This window comes from Nipponia nippon, unplaced genomic scaffold, assembly GCF_047370975.1.
Source record: "Nipponia nippon isolate SJK-2023a ecotype South Korea unplaced genomic scaffold, ASM4737097v1 scaffold_2, whole genome shotgun sequence".
In the NCBI taxonomy this organism is placed as follows: domain Eukaryota; kingdom Metazoa; phylum Chordata; class Aves; order Pelecaniformes; family Threskiornithidae; genus Nipponia; species Nipponia nippon.
Window position 1 is genome coordinate 60,581,673 of NW_028262336.1, and position 17,690 is coordinate 60,599,362.

The 17,690-nt window shown below is 41.9% G+C and overlaps 1 protein-coding gene across 5 annotated transcripts in view; it reads right to left on the reverse strand.

Annotated features, from left to right (window-relative positions):
* Nucleotides 1–17,690, reverse strand: part of AFF3 (ALF transcription elongation factor 3) — a 340,331-nt gene that overhangs the window by 190,428 nt on the left and 132,213 nt on the right. For all 5 annotated transcript variants that reach the window (XM_087756127.1, XM_087756125.1, XM_087756126.1 and 2 more), the window contains exon 4: nt 564–608. In XM_087756127.1, coding sequence (XP_087612253.1) covers nt 564–608 — 45 coding nt within the window. The remainder of the gene's footprint in view (nt 1–563; nt 609–17,690) is intronic.

Consider the following 17,690-nt stretch of genomic DNA (forward strand, 5'->3'; position numbering starts at 1 on the left):
AAGATCTGTCTGGATGTGTATTAATTTGCTCCATGAAAATAAACTAGAAATTACTAAGATAAAAGAAATAATAATGAAATATGGAAATAACTATGGATTTTGCACATTGTCATTATATAATGGACATAATGGACATAATGACATTACATAATGGATTCTAATTAAATCCAGGTGGAAAATGACCTTCCTAGACCTCTCTTCAAAATTAAGATTTTTGACAGTCGTGATTAATGGAAACATGCACTTTGCATGGTTTGTAAACCTGAAACATCATTGTACATTTCAGTTTATAATTTATCCCATTATCTGCTTCTGCATGCATGAAGGTCAGCCATACTGGCACAAAGTAGTAGTGAAATCCAGAGGCTCTAGAAGGTTGTTTTCACAGATTTTTCAATTATTTTTCATGAGGAAATAATTTTGCCTACTTTTTCCTTAGAAAGATGACAATCTAAAAGAGTAATATTTTTAACAGCAGTAATTGCAATATTCTTGTTATTCTCTTGTCCTTTTGGAGTAAACAAAATGGCACTAGAAGAAAATGTTTTTTTAAGGATTCCTACCCGCAATATTTCTTCAATGCAGCTGTTATCTCCTGTTCCACTGTCCTGTAAACAAAATGAGAAAATAGTTTGCTTGTGTTTTAAAAAGAAACAACAAATAGCAGGTTTGAGGACATGGTTGTCACATGAAATATATTCCAACCTCTATTACAGTTTCGAAATGATGCCAAGCCTTTCCAGCATCTGAAAAGTTGCACTGCTTAAAACTCTCAAATTATTCCCCATCAGCACCACAGGAAGATGTAATATTTGCAGTGTTTACATATGAGTGCAACATATTTGTATAAATTCATAGGATTTTGTTTACACCACTTTTGGGTGCAGTTCCTGCTGGTTTGGATATACTGCATATGAGTAAGCATAAGCAAAACAGTTATTGCATGTACATATATCCATTATGCACATTTATTTATATTAAATAAATAACACCTCTTCGCATCCTTTGTGCAGGAAAGACTCTGCAGTGACATTGCCTATGTGAAGCCTGACGATATATAGCGTAGAGGCAGCTGTGATGCTGAGGGGAGAGCTGCAGAGACTGCAACACAGGCTGCAACACTGAGCGTGGGCTAGGCAGCACAGTGGCCTTGAGAAGGCTATGATTTCCTAAAACGCTGATGCTAAACCCACCTGTACGTTGTGGGACTGAGGGCACAGAGGAATTTGGCTCTCCTGAATGGTGTAGCTTCCTCCAGAGCCATTCTGGAGAGGGGAAATCAGAGATTTGGCAGAGCAGTGATCCCGTTATAGGAACCATCCAGCCGGTGCCTCAACTACGTGGTCCGCTTGGTTGTTCATTAGGACGCAAACTTCTTGTCAGCAAAGACAAGGCAGTGCAAGACACCAGTCTGCCATACTTATGCCCCCGCCCCCCGCCTTCCTGCCTGTCCCCTGGCCACGGTCCCCTTGCGCTGCCCAGCACAACTGGGAAGAGGGCACACCACGGATGGAGGTACTGATACTGAGGGGGTATACTCCTGCAGCTCTCCACAAGATACAGTCTTCTGAGGATTTACTTTACCACATTAAATTCCCTGACAATTCCCCAAAGAAAGGTTTTCTTCCTTTTGCAGAACACAAGTAACTCAGGAGGCAGGAGACTGGGGCTTGAGGTCTTCCCATGTGGGAAGTGGGGATGGAAACAAAACCAATATGATTAATTACTGTCCCCAAAGAGCTAGCAGGGAGGTGAGCTTGCTCTTTGCCTCTTGTTTTCAAAAACCACCTGGAGGTTCTGAGTTTTCAGGTGCCCACCTGGAGAAATATCAAAGCAATTTGATTTTCCAAAGTGCTGAGCTCTTGTCACCAGGAAATCAGATTTCTCTACCTCATCTGCATTTGGGCACCCAAAAAATCATGAAGCACTTTCAAAAATGGATACCTCTGTGCCTACCAGACCCAAATGATACCACTAGCCAGTTTGTGCAAGTCCTGGACACTGTCACCGCTGTTCCCCAGCCTGAGCTGAGTCACTGAAGAGGTCTGGATCCACCGCTGCTTGTAGCCTAACAGCTGTAACCAAGATCAGAAGTATGGCAGTCGTGCATATGCAAGGGGACAATTTATGTTTCATAATTTTTTGTGGCTGTTATTTCATGCCAATTCATAGAAAGTCATAAGTGTTTTATTGTCAGCACTCCTGCTAAATCTTCGCTGAATATGGCCCTTGATTGTTAAACAAATGAATCGCATTAACTCTCTTCAGTGCAATGCAGTCCGTCAGCTTTACAGTTCACCAGGAGTTACACCACTGATTTCAAAGGGAAAGGAACTAAGCACACTATAAGGTCAGCCTTTGGAGAATTACTCATATCTGATGCACGGGTGCTGAAGAGAAGCTGCAGCCCTGAGCAGATAGCCCTCCTCTATTCTCAGCCCTGTCCCCGAGGAGCCACACAATGCCGTGTGCGACCTTCCTGCCACCGGAGCAGGGGTGCAAGTGCAAGAGTTCATGTTGCCAATGAAGGTAACAAGATAGAGAGAAACAGCACAACAATCTCTGGATATTTAAGTATTTAAAAATTCATCTTAGCTTATTTTTATCTCTCTCTTCTCTGTGGGTTTCCCTCCATTTTCTCCCTTTTCTTCCCCAAACCCCACCCTATGACTTGTTATCCCATTAACAACAGTGGAGAGTGTAAAGCCCTCATCATGAACGCCTTGTTTACGGAGCAACGAATTTACTGCCAGACCTCAAATTCAATATTCTAGTCCATTGCCACCTTACAGAAGGAGGGATGAGATGACCTACCATCTTATGCTGTATACAATACGTTGAACATACAGTAAAATTGTGCCCTTTATTTTTGTGTGAAGACAAAACTACTGAAGGTAAATTTGGCAATAGGCTATTTCAGAGTAGGTTTAAAAACATGCTTCTCTTACAAAATTAAATATCCCTCCTAGAAGTGTAATGAAATAAGTCTGCAATACTCATCAGCAAGAAATTACACTTTCCATTACCACAGAACTGAAACTATAGCTATTCTCCCTAGCACATCATATCTCTGGGCAGGGAGTAAAAAAACTTTTCACATCTCTCTCTCAATAACACCACACCACCTTTCAAAAGGCAAAAAAAAAAAAAGCTGGAAACACTAAACCAAAGACAAGATACGCAAAACTGAAAACAATGTTTGGAAAAACAACTCTATTTCTATGTTTTCCCCTTTGTTCTTCATCTTTTGAATGTCAAACATAAATTTATTAATTCATTTTCTGTTTGAATACTTGTAAGGATCTTACATTACCGTTGACATCAAACTTTCTAGAATAAGGGTGGGGAAGTTAACAGTCCATGCTCTGCACACAGCAAGCAACTTCAGTTTCATATGGCCTGGGGCCATATTATGTTTTTCTTCATGATATCATATAATACAATGCAGAGTGTTATTGTGGGACCTAAGGTATGTCTGAAAAGTGTCTGTAGGTGTTGGTATGGAAAAGATTCCCCACTCTTATTCTAAAAGCTTCCTTCTCTGCTACATCTCTACTTGTGTTACAGAGGAACCCTCACTGCCCGTGAATGTGGCAACTTGAATTTAACTTCATGGCCGTATTTTAGTTTAAAAAAAAAAAAAAGCTGGTAAATGTTTCTTGAAATCTGAATGAAAAGAAGAGATTGCATTACCTGCAGACAACAAATAGCACAGAGCACTCGTCACGCTATTTGCATCAGTGAGTGGACTTGCCTGATCCAAACACTATTGCGTCAGTGCTGGCTGCGTGACGCAGCACCTGCATAATGCTGATGTCAGAAGTGCCGACAATCTGCGCAAAGCAGTCCCTTCACCCTCTCTATAGGCTGCACACCACAGTACACTTGTGCAATAAATCTTTTAATTACTTAAAAAAAAACCAAAACAAAATAAAGGTTTTGAGGCTGTTGTTCCCAACTAAGCCGAGGAGCTGCTACCCTGTATTTATTCTGACACTGATGAACCCAGGTGATTTGCCTCCCTTTGCATTTTGTGATCCGTCATAACAAACTCGCCTCACTGAACCTCCAATGAACCGTCAGCGAAATACTGGCAAGTCTCAGGGAGCTGTCGGGGGAAGTGGGCTCCAGCCTCTTCCCTCTCGGATGCTGCGCCCATTACCTTCAGTCCTCAGACAGCGCAGCCTGAAGAACGCCAAACACCTGCACACACGTGTGGCTGCCGTACAGTCTGGCAGGAGGATGCGAGGAGCTGCCGCCGAGGATAACAGCAGTGGCTGCTGAAGACATAGCCGGGAGCATCGTACTGCTGATAACATGAGCGGCTAATTACCATGCAAAGCACAGAGAACTGTAAGAAACAAGGCTGACTAAAGGCTACATCGAATTCTTGAGAAATGACGTGTAATTTCAAAAAAAGCTACATCTGTACAAATTTTATTTCAGAGCATTACTTTATTTTTTCTTCCCTTACCAACAGCTTTCACATGGAGATATATAAAGAAATCCCTCTGAAAGGAATTGCCTATCTGTGATACTTCTCCTCCCTTTCAAATCTTTGTGTTAAGGAAAGAAAGAAAAATCTTCTGCCAGTATCTATTTCCATTTTAGCTTAAAAGATGTTTATGCTGTGAGCTTTTGGTGCTGCTATTATTTGGACTGTGCTAAGCGTTCTTACAAAGTCTCCAGAAGTTATTGGATTTTGTCTCTGTTATAAATTAGGTGTGATTAAGATCTCCAGAAGGCCAAGGTATGCACTCAGCAGACTTGCTGGCCTCTTCCACTCAGTGGGAGCCAGGCTGGCTGTGCTGGGGCTTGAACACCGGTCATCTGCAACCAGCAGCACGGCAGCAGCCACCACGCATCCACCCTTTGGGTGCCACCTCTGCCTCCAGGGCAGCTCTCACGCCCGGGGCTGCACAGGCACTGCACAGCGTTGCTTAACACGGGGCTGCAGGCCTAAAGTGAAGCTTCAGGCAGTAAATGTTGGCAGGCAATAACCTAAATCCATCATTAAAAAAAACAGGAAAAAAGGGAGAAAAGCCCACATTGATGGACCTTGATCTGAAAGCATATTAGAAATGCTTCTTTGCCCGGCAAGACCATGGAAGTATGGAGATACACACACATGCATGCACATATGTATATATAACATTTTCTGTATCATCCATTTGCTAGAAAGGAACTTCCAGAACTGTAAAATAAACAAATATGGAGAAGATAAGTATGGGGAATTCAGGAGATGTCAGTAAAAGGAAACAGCTGTGTGCTTAAAAAAAGAAAGATACTCATTTCCCTTAAGAAAGAAGAGCTCACAATCACCGTTACAGAACCTAAGTTTCTCTGGGCTCTCTGCAGTCATTTCCCCAGTAGGGCTGCATTCATGCACACGTGCGTCATTCATTGCATCACACAGATGTGCTTTTCCCAGTCCTTATTTTTGTTAGAGTGGCTAGAGTTTCTCACAGGGTAAGGCTGACAGGTGCTTTCCTTATCTTTTTACTTGTTCACATGTGCAGCATCTGTCTGTTGGGTTGTGGAAAACCATTGCCCTCAACAAAGTTTCCCTTGGATCATTTCTCTGAACTGACATTAATACCTTCAAGTTGTGGAGTAAAATGATGAAGTTTAATGGGGAGAGGTGCCTGAGAGCAGAGAGGTGACTTCTGGGATTTCTGCAGAAATACAGCCAAGCCACGTAAATGAATTTTTTTGGGGAGAGGTCATTAGCAGATGCCCAGGAAGGGTTTTTAGACACTCAGGGCTTAACTTGCTGTTGATTTCCTTACATGTGCTGCATCCTCCAAAAAGCTCTTTAAGGTATGGCTGTGCTGAACCCACGCTGCTCTGGAGAGAAAATGCAGGACTTTGGACATCAGGAAAGGTGGGCTGGTTAAAAAATTAGACCTTGACCTGGTTAAAAACTCACTTTTTGTCCCTCAGGAAATGCCCACTTTTTGGAATGTATTTTCATTCTGAATTGGAGGCCAGGCACCTACATGTAGATTTTATCCCATTACCTATGCTCCCGTTCAAAATGTAATTGTATGACATCATTGCCTTCAAAATGAAATTTTAAGAAATGGTCTCCAGTTTAGTTGAGAAATGAAGGTTTGATCAAATCAAAATACTTCAACATCAAATTTTAAATAATGTAAATAAAATGCATAGCTACAGAATAAGATATGGCCTAAATCAAGAAGTCATGCAAACAAAATATTGAAATGTTTCACTCTGACTCCAAATTTAGTAATTTTTGACTAAGAAAATATTTTCTCCAAGCAAGAATGAAAATAGATTTGGTCAAAATCAACATAGCTGCAGACATTTTCAGTTCTGATAAAGTGGAACATCCCATAGGAAAAGGACTGAGTAAGAAAAGCCTCTGACCAGAACAATTAAAAAAGGGCATTTATCTTTTTTTTTTTTTTTTACTAACAAGAATGGCATTTCCATCTTGATGGGTGATGCGAGACCTACCAGCAATGTTTCCATCTACTTTAACAGGGCTGGACTTCAGGGAGCCAAGACATACTGTAGTCCCTCTCATTTCACTGGTTGGCATTAGTAATGCTTGTGCACTTCACAGCCCTTAAATGTAGAAGACGCCTCATCTCATCTCATCCTCATGAGGATGCAGGGAAGCAGGGCTGAACTGCGGAGGGTTACCCCAAGGAAAGAGAAAAGAAGAGATGGCTCAGGAAGCTTGATTTTCTATTGTTCCTGATATTTGAAAGCTTTATTTTGCATTTGTATTATTCCTTATGACCAATTTGGAGTGCCAGTGGCCATGGTCTGTTGATCCAGTAGTTTTCTCCTGCGCTTTGCGTTGCTGTGAGTAGGATCTGTTTCACTTTTACTGTGAGGAATTGCTGCTGCTTCCTTAGACACAGAGATGTGCAGGAGGGAAATGAGGATGAACAGCTGAATTCTCCTCAAGCTCTGTGTCAGAAAGTATTGCACTAATTAAAGTTATTAAATCCATCTAATTTGCAGTGACTGTTAATAAACTGTTACTCTTAATAAGCCCATTCTCTTTTGAAATGGAGCCTTCATATTTATTATGGGGATTATCTTTCTTACCATGGGATCTTGCAACATTGTTCTTGGTTCAAAAGGGAGGAGGAGAAAGGTTAACAAAAAGTTTTTATTTCAAGAAAAAAAATGAATAGAGCAAGTGATGAAAGTAATCTAGCTTTGCTTTAATGAAAGTATCTGGCTATACTAACTGGGGGTCTCACTGCAACTGGAATATCACGATGCCCCAGTCTTGTACCAGGAACAGGGAGATGTTCTGGTTAATTGAAGAAAACGAATCAAAAATATCTGTAGATAAATGCCAAATGATCCGATAGACTTGCCGTGCACACTAGAAAGGAGACGCTTATCAGACAAGAGCACGTTTTGCTCTTGATGAGTGATACTTGCTCAGAACAGCCTGCTCAGCAGGTCCCCCACAACCTAGGTAGGAGACCAGCTTTTGGAGAGCAAAGTGCCCAAGAAGGAAGACTGCAGAGGAGTTTATAAAGCCATAATCCAGCCATAACCCAGCCTTAGGCTGTGCTGGCCCTATGTGCAGACCTGAAGGGCCTGAAAGGATCCTGCCTCTGAGGTTCAGGATGGTGTCTAGTTGAAGATGGATTTACCGTGGATGTATAAGTAAAGGCATTCGCCGTATTGTATTTTTTTTTAAAATAGCAGGGAGATGAGGTTAGAGCGTGACTCCTCCAATGCATGCCCATGACCTGCCCCAGAGCTTGAAGCACCTCCTGCCCATGTAGCACCTGACCTGAACTAAGTATGGAAAGCCCAGGGTCAGAAAGTGAGGTGATGGTCAAGGGCCGCCAGCTGGCTGGCTGCTGGGAGCTTCACTAGAGCTTAGGCACCTACAGCCCAGTTTGGAGAGGATTTAAAAGTGCTGGGTCCAGCCATGTGCTGAGAGGTCATCTTCAAACTGATGAGACGGTCTGAGTCTAAGTCTCAGTGTCCACACCACAAAAAAATCAAGAGAATTAAAGGTCAAAACCCCTTCTGAAACCTCCCCACCCTCTCCATCCCTAAGGGCCATTGAACAATCAATGACAAGAGCTGCACTGGTAATATTTCATCTAATAAAAGATGCTTGGGAGCCTCAAATGAAACCTACTGGCAGATCAGTGGAGCAATTTTACAGGCTTTTACATTATATTCATAAAAATAAAAATCCAAACATGCCAGAATTACACTGTGACCCAGAACAATAAAAGGGAGCTGTAATGGAGAACAACTGCATTGTTCTATTAATAAAATATAAAGGTTTTATTGTTATTGGGAAAGATTGATTGTATCAAATCAATACCATGTCACAGTATATTAATGTTTTTCTTCACTAATGAAAAAATAGGGTCTGATGTGATTACACTCTCTTGCTACCCATTTGAAAAATATAATGGGATGGTAATAATGAAGATTGCAACTTGCAGTTTTGCTCCTTGCTACATGCTCGATCCTGGGAGGTGCTGAGTAAGTGACCTCAGCTTTCAGTGAAGTCAACAGGAGCTGAAGGACACTGGCATACACCAAAATGCTGTCAACGACCCCCTGAATGGACTCCACAGCCTCTCTTCCCACCCACAAATTGGAAAAAGCCAGTGGGGACCTCTGGAAATGCCTTCGGCATACTACATTTTCTGCAGCACTGTATGCATGCTCTGAACATTATTAAAGTGACGGCTTGCTTGACACAGTGGTCTATTTGTTGGAAGGTTTCCATTATGGACACCAGAGTCTTTTGGTTTTACAGCAGGAAAGGCTATTTTAGCGAAGATACGGGCTTCTCCCCTCAGCCCATGAAGCCCTTCAACAGCTGACCCAAGGACCCTGCCCTGGGAGCGATAGAAATCGCTTTTCTCCCCGTTAGATGCCTGTCCTCCCTGCAGTACAGACGGCCAATTAGTGTCAACTGGAATGTGGTATTTTTAGTGATGTGGACACTTGTCCGCTAGGGCCTGGACTGAGACCAATCGATCGCATTTAATATATTGTCTGTGTTTGTTTGGGAAGAATATATAACATCTGTATAGCAGCAACAGTTGGAAAAACAAGTATTATGGAAGTGTTAATCTTTTTGTGACATTTTAATATGAATTTACCATCAGCTAGTATAATATTCAATAAATTAAATGGATTATTTTGCCAAGAGATCCTTTAAAAATGTTAATTAACAATAAATCAATAAAAACTATTCAACATGAAAATCAATTACATCCCTGTTTACATTACTTAACTCCAAACATTTCTGTTTTGTGTGCTTGTAATTAGCAAGCTATAAAAGATGCCATAAATAGGTGCATAATGAGAGGAACTGTTTATAAATGATAATTGGTATTCATTCCCACTGAGCTAAAGGTTATGTGATAACAACCTATCGTGCAGAAAGGGTTAAACCTCTTACAGATAGAAGGTTTCACTGTACACAACTCTGCAGAAATCTCTCCCACAAAAGGCCCCTGATGGAAGAAAGCCCCTGTACATGAGTGTTTGATGGAAAGAGTAACATCTACCAGGCGTTTCTTAAAGCTTATTTACATCCATTTAGAAATGGCTCATGGGGAAAAATCTACCCTTTGGGCAGTGGTGGAGGGAATAAGAAATGGAGCCTGGCATGAGGAATTCAATATTGATAAAACATCATCCTCTGGACAATATCTCTACTAAGTCAAAATGAAAGATATTAACATTGAAATGCTATTAAAAATCTGGGTGACCATTCTGTTAATGAAGCTGAGGACAAGACAAAGGACACAAGGGTGGTTTCTGTCATGATGGGTAACAAAGATGTTGCTCTACCCAATACCTCACTCAAAGACTGGGGCCAAAGAGGGTCTGGTTTTCACAGAGGGCTAAAAGAGGATTACAGGATCTTCAGGTGGCAGCCAAGAGCCCAAACCACTGAGCAGCAGCCTGTATCTCCAGAAGGTAACACTGGACTATTTCTCAGGATAGGTTGCTACACAGAACTGAAAAAACTGTTTCCTAGGGAGAAACAACTTCTCATTAATCCCTGTTGCTGAAAACCACCTTCTCAGTTTTAGAGGCTGAGACTGATCTAGACTTAACAGGTAAAAAACCCCACTATCTGGAGACCAGAGTAACATTTGGCTTTCTACTAAAGCCTTTTGCTAGTCCAAGGATGTCACCAACATCTGACAGTTTTGGCTTTGACAGTGTCTTGTCCCCAGCAAAATAAATCTCCTTTTTTCACTATAACTGCTTTTGTGAGGGCAACAATCATCAAGAACCCTTGATGGAGCACATCTGAAGCATGTGCAGACCAGTGAGCATCTAGAAATAAAGCCAGCAGAGTTAAACAACCTTTTTGTAAATCCAGAGAGACACAACTTTTTCTACCTTGTCTGGGCACAGCTGATGCATATTTCCTTTCTTTTCCGTATCATGACTTAAAAGTGAATTAACTTTGTCCTGAGACACGTACATTGTACTGCTTTCCTTGATTTGCAGAAAATACAATTGTTTCATGGAAAATATGGATCAGGATTGGGAGTTTAAAAAAAGTCTATTATGTGTAAGGAACAGAGCATCATATGCATTGGTTTGAGAATGACTGCTCAGTCTCATCGCTAAGACTGAAAAAACATATTCTGGTCACGGCAATTCCGACCTGCACACCTATTTGCCAAAGAGAGATATAATTTGCTACTGGATACCGAAATCTTTATCAATGAAGATGAACTATTGTATGCATCTGCATCTTTAAATCAATCCCTTGATGCCTCTGGTCAGCTCAGGTGGATTCTCTTAAAATCCACACGGAAGTTGATAAATAGCACAATTCTCCAAGCTGCAGCGAAAATCTCAGCAGAGCTTTATTGCGCTCTCAGCATTCCTTAAAGTCAAAAGAAAAATCCAGCCATACTGTGGTCACTGACAGACTGATGGAAACACACTCACTGCAAAGCTACTGAAAATAGTACTCTCTAAAGGTTTTGCAGAGTTAACAGGACACGTAAAATTTCCAATAAAACGTCAGTGCTGCAATGTCTTAGGGCTCAGACATATAAGTTTCTTCCAGTTAAGAATGTACATGACACCATGTCTATATCAAGGCATACATATATATGTGTGTGTGTGTCTGTATACACCATACAAAAATTCTCTACAAGAGTTTCCTGAAAATGCCCAAACCAACCAAGCAAGTGTCAAATCTTATAAACTGTAGCCTTAATATGGGAATCAATAAATTCAGCAAATCTATAAAGTTGCAGAGTAGGCAAGTACCTACCTTATTTTGCCTTTCCCAAATCCCACTGAAAGATTTATTTTCCCATAAATTCACCACAGACCCATATCAGTCCTCTTTGGTGGGGGACGAAAGGCTTTTGGCTAGCTAGGCAGGAACCAGGCAGTGCGGTGCTGCCTTGCAGAGGACTTCCCTCCAGAAGTCAGGATACCTCCACATCTGTAAAACCATCTGCCCCAAGGAGTGGCAGCTGCCCAGCACTTGTCCCCGCTTTCCTGTGGGCTCCATGCCAGCACCCTACTGTTTGGGCAATCACAAGACCAGAAGCAGGAGAATAAATAATGTCCCAGGTTTGGGGAAGGTTGTAGGTAGCTCCCAAGTAGTTGTATGCTACTAGTTCACATTTTTTGATGGAAGCCACACTGGTTCCTCAGGCTTGGAGGACAAAAGGTTGGCTTAAAATTATCTTAGTCCTTTCTCTTTTGGCTTTCACTTTTCTCTTCTTTCCATACATTCTCAGGTTATCTCCTTTTAAAGGGGATATTGCATCCGAAAGTCACAACCCTTTCTGATTTTCTTTTTACTGGTCGCTGTTACAAGTAACAGTGAAATACAGAAAGCAAGTAGAAAGATAAATTGTCCTCAGCTTTTCCAGATTTTGTGTCTTTGAAAGGGTTTGCTTGTCCTTCCAGTAGAGTAGACATTTGCCAGTTCACAGCTGTTTGCATTGAGCTCTCCCACACAGCTAAAGGCTAATGGAGCACCACTTATAAAACCCAGAAATGCAAAACTGTACAAACCACAACTACTTGCTGTGTTACTCAGGGGCAGTAACCACTTTTCACTGTCACATTAACAGTTTTCTTTTTAATACAGAAAACAAGCAACAAGTCACTTTATAATAGTGCAGTGTCATGGGAGGATGACTGGTGTATGGACTGCAAAGCTCTGGCTGGTGCCTACAGAGAACTGCTCTCTCAACAGCCTTACTGCCATAAAATGATTTTAAATCCCATATGCACCAGCATTCGCGCACATGCAACACAGTGCAACACACAATACAGTGGGGGGAAATGAAAGGAAGAAATGGAAAGTGATGGTAGAGTTTAATTTTTACTGGGTTGCAGACCAAAACCAGTACTACGCTGCATGAGAGGGGTTTGTGAATTTTCTCAGAAAAGTTAGGTTGCCCTTAGGCTTGGCTTGGGTTTGATTTCCAAAACTTTCATTGTTTTTATTCAAAAACGTGAGCTGCTTCTTGGATTTCTATATTTATTTTTTTGAACAGATGTGGCAATCTTCCACTTAAAAACAGGTTATTTTGTCTCTAGAGGAAGAAATGTTCAATGTAGCCCCATTTCATTTTAAATGGAAGCTAAATGGAGAGAAAATCTCTAATACTGCTACAGCTCACAGACATTTCCATCTAGGTCAAGTACAACAAATCTGCATTTTTTAAGCGGCAAGGCAGCTCTCTGTCCCTCTAAAAACTGGAAGGTCTTGTGGCACCCCAAATTATGACAACATGTACCGAAAACAGGAGTACAGTTGGAAAGCCTTTGAGCCGAGAAGCCACATGCTTCCCTTTTGTTATGTGATCTTGATGAATTTATTTCTGTGGCTTTTATTCCTGTTTCAGGATGTTGAATCTTGTTAGTATTTTCCTTTTTTATTGCTCTCTGCTGCCTTTCACTGTTTTATTTTATTCTTTTGTTCCCTGGTGTAACTGAAGGTAATGCAGTCCTGGGCCTATTACACTCCATCTCTTTGATCTGGCACTGGATATCAACAAAGAAGTTACTTGTTCTCAACACATTAAACCCTTCTGTGTAGCTTTTTACAAATTCTGTTATGCAACTTTGATACGGCCTGGAACGAGTTGTCAGGTACCGAAAGGCTGGGGAGCACAAAGACCTCTCCAAAAGTCACGCTATGAATGGTGTCATCTTGCTGTTTCACTTTCAAAGGTGGCTCATACAGGTTTGCTGAATAGGAGTCGTTTGACAGCAGACATCTGAATTTGTATCGCAGACTCTAAGACACCTTTATAAGAACTTTGAATATCTTAGTTGAGTCCTGAGGATCAAAGCTTCCTATGTAATAAACCTATCACGGGTTACTCAGGGAGATTTTCAGCATCGGTAACAATGGCAGCTGATTTGCCTCACATAACAAGCTACCGATAGAATATAAGGGTTGTGATCAATACTTTAACTAGCAAGATAAAAATCTATCTGAAACTCAGAAATTATATTAAGGTCTCATAATTTACTTTATAAACCATCTCCTATAATTTTAAGACACGCATGCATCAAGCGTTGCTTGAAATACATTAAATCTTCATTTTCAAATCAGAATACTAGAATAGTACATAGAATTGGCAGCATAACTGAATATAATGCATAAAACACAAAAAGCTCTTGGCTGGCTTTTGTATGCAGCATTAGAAACAGAGAAACACACATTGTTTCACAGTGATCTGCATTAAATATATTTGTTATGGGTTTGAAATACTCCAAACTATTTGTTTTGGACGAGAGAGGATGCTCTGCATTTATGATATATGATACCACATTGTCATCAATTGTCATGCTTTGTTTATAGGACTGAATAATTTGTAATCATCAGATTACTATGTTTAGTCTGCTCTCTGGTTTTCAGAGAATGTGTATTAAACAGATCAAACCCTTGTATCTTTTCTTTATTTGTTTGTTTATGAAAGGAAGGATGAGTGGCTCATTCCCCTGAGAATTAACTATTTGGGGAAGGGTTCAGAGTTTCAGGTGCTAGTTCTTCTTGGAGAGGAGATCAAAGCTGCTCTTGGGCTCCGATTTTTAATTGTGTGCCCATATTGCCACATGGGGACATTAGGTAATGACACCAGAGAAAAATGAAGAAGATGCAAAAGGCTATGCGTATTCTAAGGGTTTCCTTCAGCTTTCTGGCTCCCTTTCCCCAGCCATACTTCCAGCAGCATTTCCTGCACAGTTTACCTGCAGATGTCACTCTAAGTCACCTGCACCCCAGCTATATATTGGGGCAGGTAGAGGACAAGGAAGCCCCACCAAAACATGGATGCTCCTGTACCATTTGCAGCAACAGGTACTTTGTGAGGAACAGAACGAAATGTTCTTGGCAAATAGCTGTTTCTGTACAGGGGAAAGCACAGCCCCGGCAGTCAGGACCTGGCCAGTCGCTGTTGACTCTGCCGTAGGGCTGGTGGGAAAATCTACACTGAAGAGCAGTCCTTGCCTAATCTAAATTTTATATACATGTATACTATAAACACAACAGGATTTAAATACCTGCAGGTGGGAAATCAGTCAACAGCTATGGCTGAATGCCTGTAATATTTAATCCATGGGGACTGTATAGGCACAGCAGCCCACCTGCACAAATCACCTACGCAGGTCTCAGGCACAGTAGAGTAACAGTTACCGCTCACTCACTGCCCAAGCTACCTTGTTGATGGCACTATATATAAACTCAAGATACAAGGAAACAATGGGATTACTCATTCCTAGAAAAAAACTACAAAATCAAGCCATCGCCTTTGCAAAAGCGTGATATTGGTTCATTAGCCACCCAGAATATCTGTACCTCTAAGCTAAAGAAGAAAAAAACAGCAAGAATGAGACAGAAGCCAAGTTTACATTTCCATCCTTATCTCTCTGTACCGATACTCTCTCGGAGGTCCCTGCTTGCATAGCAGCTGCTGAATTGCTATAGTTTACAGTCTGGCATATTAAAATAAACTAGCACTGATTTTGGCAATTTGCAGTCATGCAGTTGCTGCTGCTGCATAAACAGTTGATGGATCCCTACAGCAGAGGCAGGAGCTCTTCATCTGTGCCCACTTGTGCTTCAGACCTCTCAGTCTGTACAAGCACTAACCACAGAAGAGACTGCAGTGCGAATGTACCCAAAGACACCCGTTATTTGTGTCTCATTGCAGTCCAGATCTCAATCAACGCTACCAACATAAAAGATGTGACTTTCAAAAGTGGCATATCCTGCCTTTTGATCACGTGGAAAGGATTAAGTGGGGATGTCTTGATTGAAAATAGTCTGCAATAATCTGCATTTTGCATGCATGCACGTTACCTTGAAGCCTTGTATAGCACTTTACAAGCACACAATCAGAAACATGTATGTAAACAGATGCATCTGTAATATAGTACATCTAGATATGTAGTGGCATTTATAACTTTAGATATGCAATATGGCTACAATTCAATACGGGCAAGACTATATATTTTTAGGCAGGATAACAAAAAGTATATTTTGTAGTCTAAAGGGTTGGAAGTATTTTAGGTAGGCAGAATGTAATTTCCCCCGAAAATCAGGGTATCAACTGAAAGAAGAAAAGTCCTAACGAACCCTAAAAAAAACCCCTTAAAAACCTAAAATGGGTATTCTGAAAACAAGCAGGCCTGTCCACAAGACACCTGCTTTTCCAAATCAAGCCAGCATAATTTAAGCTGGTTCCTCAGGCTCAGTCCTTCACGAGACAGGAGACAGGGCACAGTGCATGTTGGAGCAGTATCCCCAGGGATTTCACTCACAGCAACTGGGCCTGGCCATGGGGTGCCAACAAGAAGAGGTCTACAAGGACTCAGCAGCAGCTCTCCAAACAGCAGTCTGCCATTGATGCCCAGAAATACCTCTAGTACATTTTGGGAGGAAAAGTAACCAAATGTTTCTGTCTGCCCACTGATTACCTGGATCATAGAATAGAATCCTAGAATCACAGAATCGTTCAGGTTGGAAAAGACCTTTAAGATCACCAAGTCCAACTGTTAACCTAGCACTGCCAAGTCCACCACTAAACCATGTCCCTAAGCACCACATCTACATGTCAGGGATGGGGACTCCACCACTTCCTTGGGCAGCCTGGTCCAATGCTTGACAACCCTTTCAGTGAAGAAAGTTTTCCTAATACCCAATCTAAACCTCCCCTGGCACAACTTGAGGCCATTTCCTTTTGTCCTATCGCTTATTACTTGGGAGAAGAGACCAACCCTCACCTGGCTACAACCTCCTTTCAGGTAGTTGTAGAGAGCAATAAGGTCTCCCCTCAGCCTTCTCCTCTCCAGGCTAAACAACCCCAGCTCCCTCAGCCGCTCCTCATAAGACTTGTTCTCTAGACCCTTCACCAGCTCTATTGCCCTTCTCTGGGCACACTCCAGCACCTCGATGTCCTTCTTGTAGCGAGGGGCCCAAAACTCAACACAGTATTCAAGATGTGGCCTCACCAGTGCCAAGTACAAGGGAACGATCACTTCCCTGGTCCTGCTGGCCACACTATTTCTGATGCAAGCCAGGATGCTAGTGGCCTTCTTGGCCACCTGGGCACACTGCTGGCTCATATTCAGCCAGCTGTCAACCAACACCCCCAGGTCCTTTTCCTGCCAGGCAGCTCTCCAGCCACTCCTCTCCCAGCCTGTAGCCTTGCATGGGGTTGTTGTGACCCAAGTGCAGGACCCGGCACTGAGCCTTGTTGAATCTCATACAGTTGGCCTCGGCCCATCGATCCAGCCTGTCCAGATCCCTCTGTAGAGCCTTCCTACCCTCCAGCAGATCAACGCTCCTGCCCAGCTTGGTGTCGTCTGCAAACTTACTGAGGGTGCACTTGATCCCCTCATCCAGATTGTTGATAAAGATGTTAAACAGGACTGGCCCCAATACTGAGCCCTGTGGAACACCACTTGTGACCAGCCACCAACTGGATTTAAGTCCATTCACCACAATTCTTTGGGCCTGGCCATCTAGCCATTTTTTTACCCAGCGAAGAGCATACTCGTCCAAGAAATGAGCAGCCAGTTTCTCCAAAAGAATACTGTGGGAAACCTTGTCAAAGGCCTTACTAAAATCCAGGTAGACAACATCCACAGCCTTTCCCTCATCCACTAAGCAGGTCACCTTGTCATAGAAGGAGATCAGGTTAGATCACAGTCAGGTCACAGTGTTACAAAATCTTCCCATAATTTTCTCCTATATATGTTTGCCCACAAAATAGGAAACAGCAAAAATCTACAGACAATATTGGTGGCTGACTAGCAATTTCTTCAGAAATCAAAAAGATAACTAAAATTCAGATCTCATGTTCCAGATGATCAGCAACCCCTTGCATGTGGAAAAATCAATATGAGCATCTGTAGAACTAGATACGTTTTTCCTGCATACCGCTACCTGCTTTACTGCCAGCTGGACTTCTTGCAAGGAGTGCAGGATGTCTTTGGCAAGGGGAAAGAAAACAAGATCAAACATTCCCACCTCATATATCACAATGAACAAAGCAAAACTGTACATCATCTTGCTTTACAGGCTCTCACAAAAAGCTAACTGAGCAACTGATATGCTCCCCCAGCAAAGCAAATGAAATCTTTGACTTAAGGTGATATCACTACTTAAGGCTGGATATCACTACTGCTGAGCATATCTACTGCAG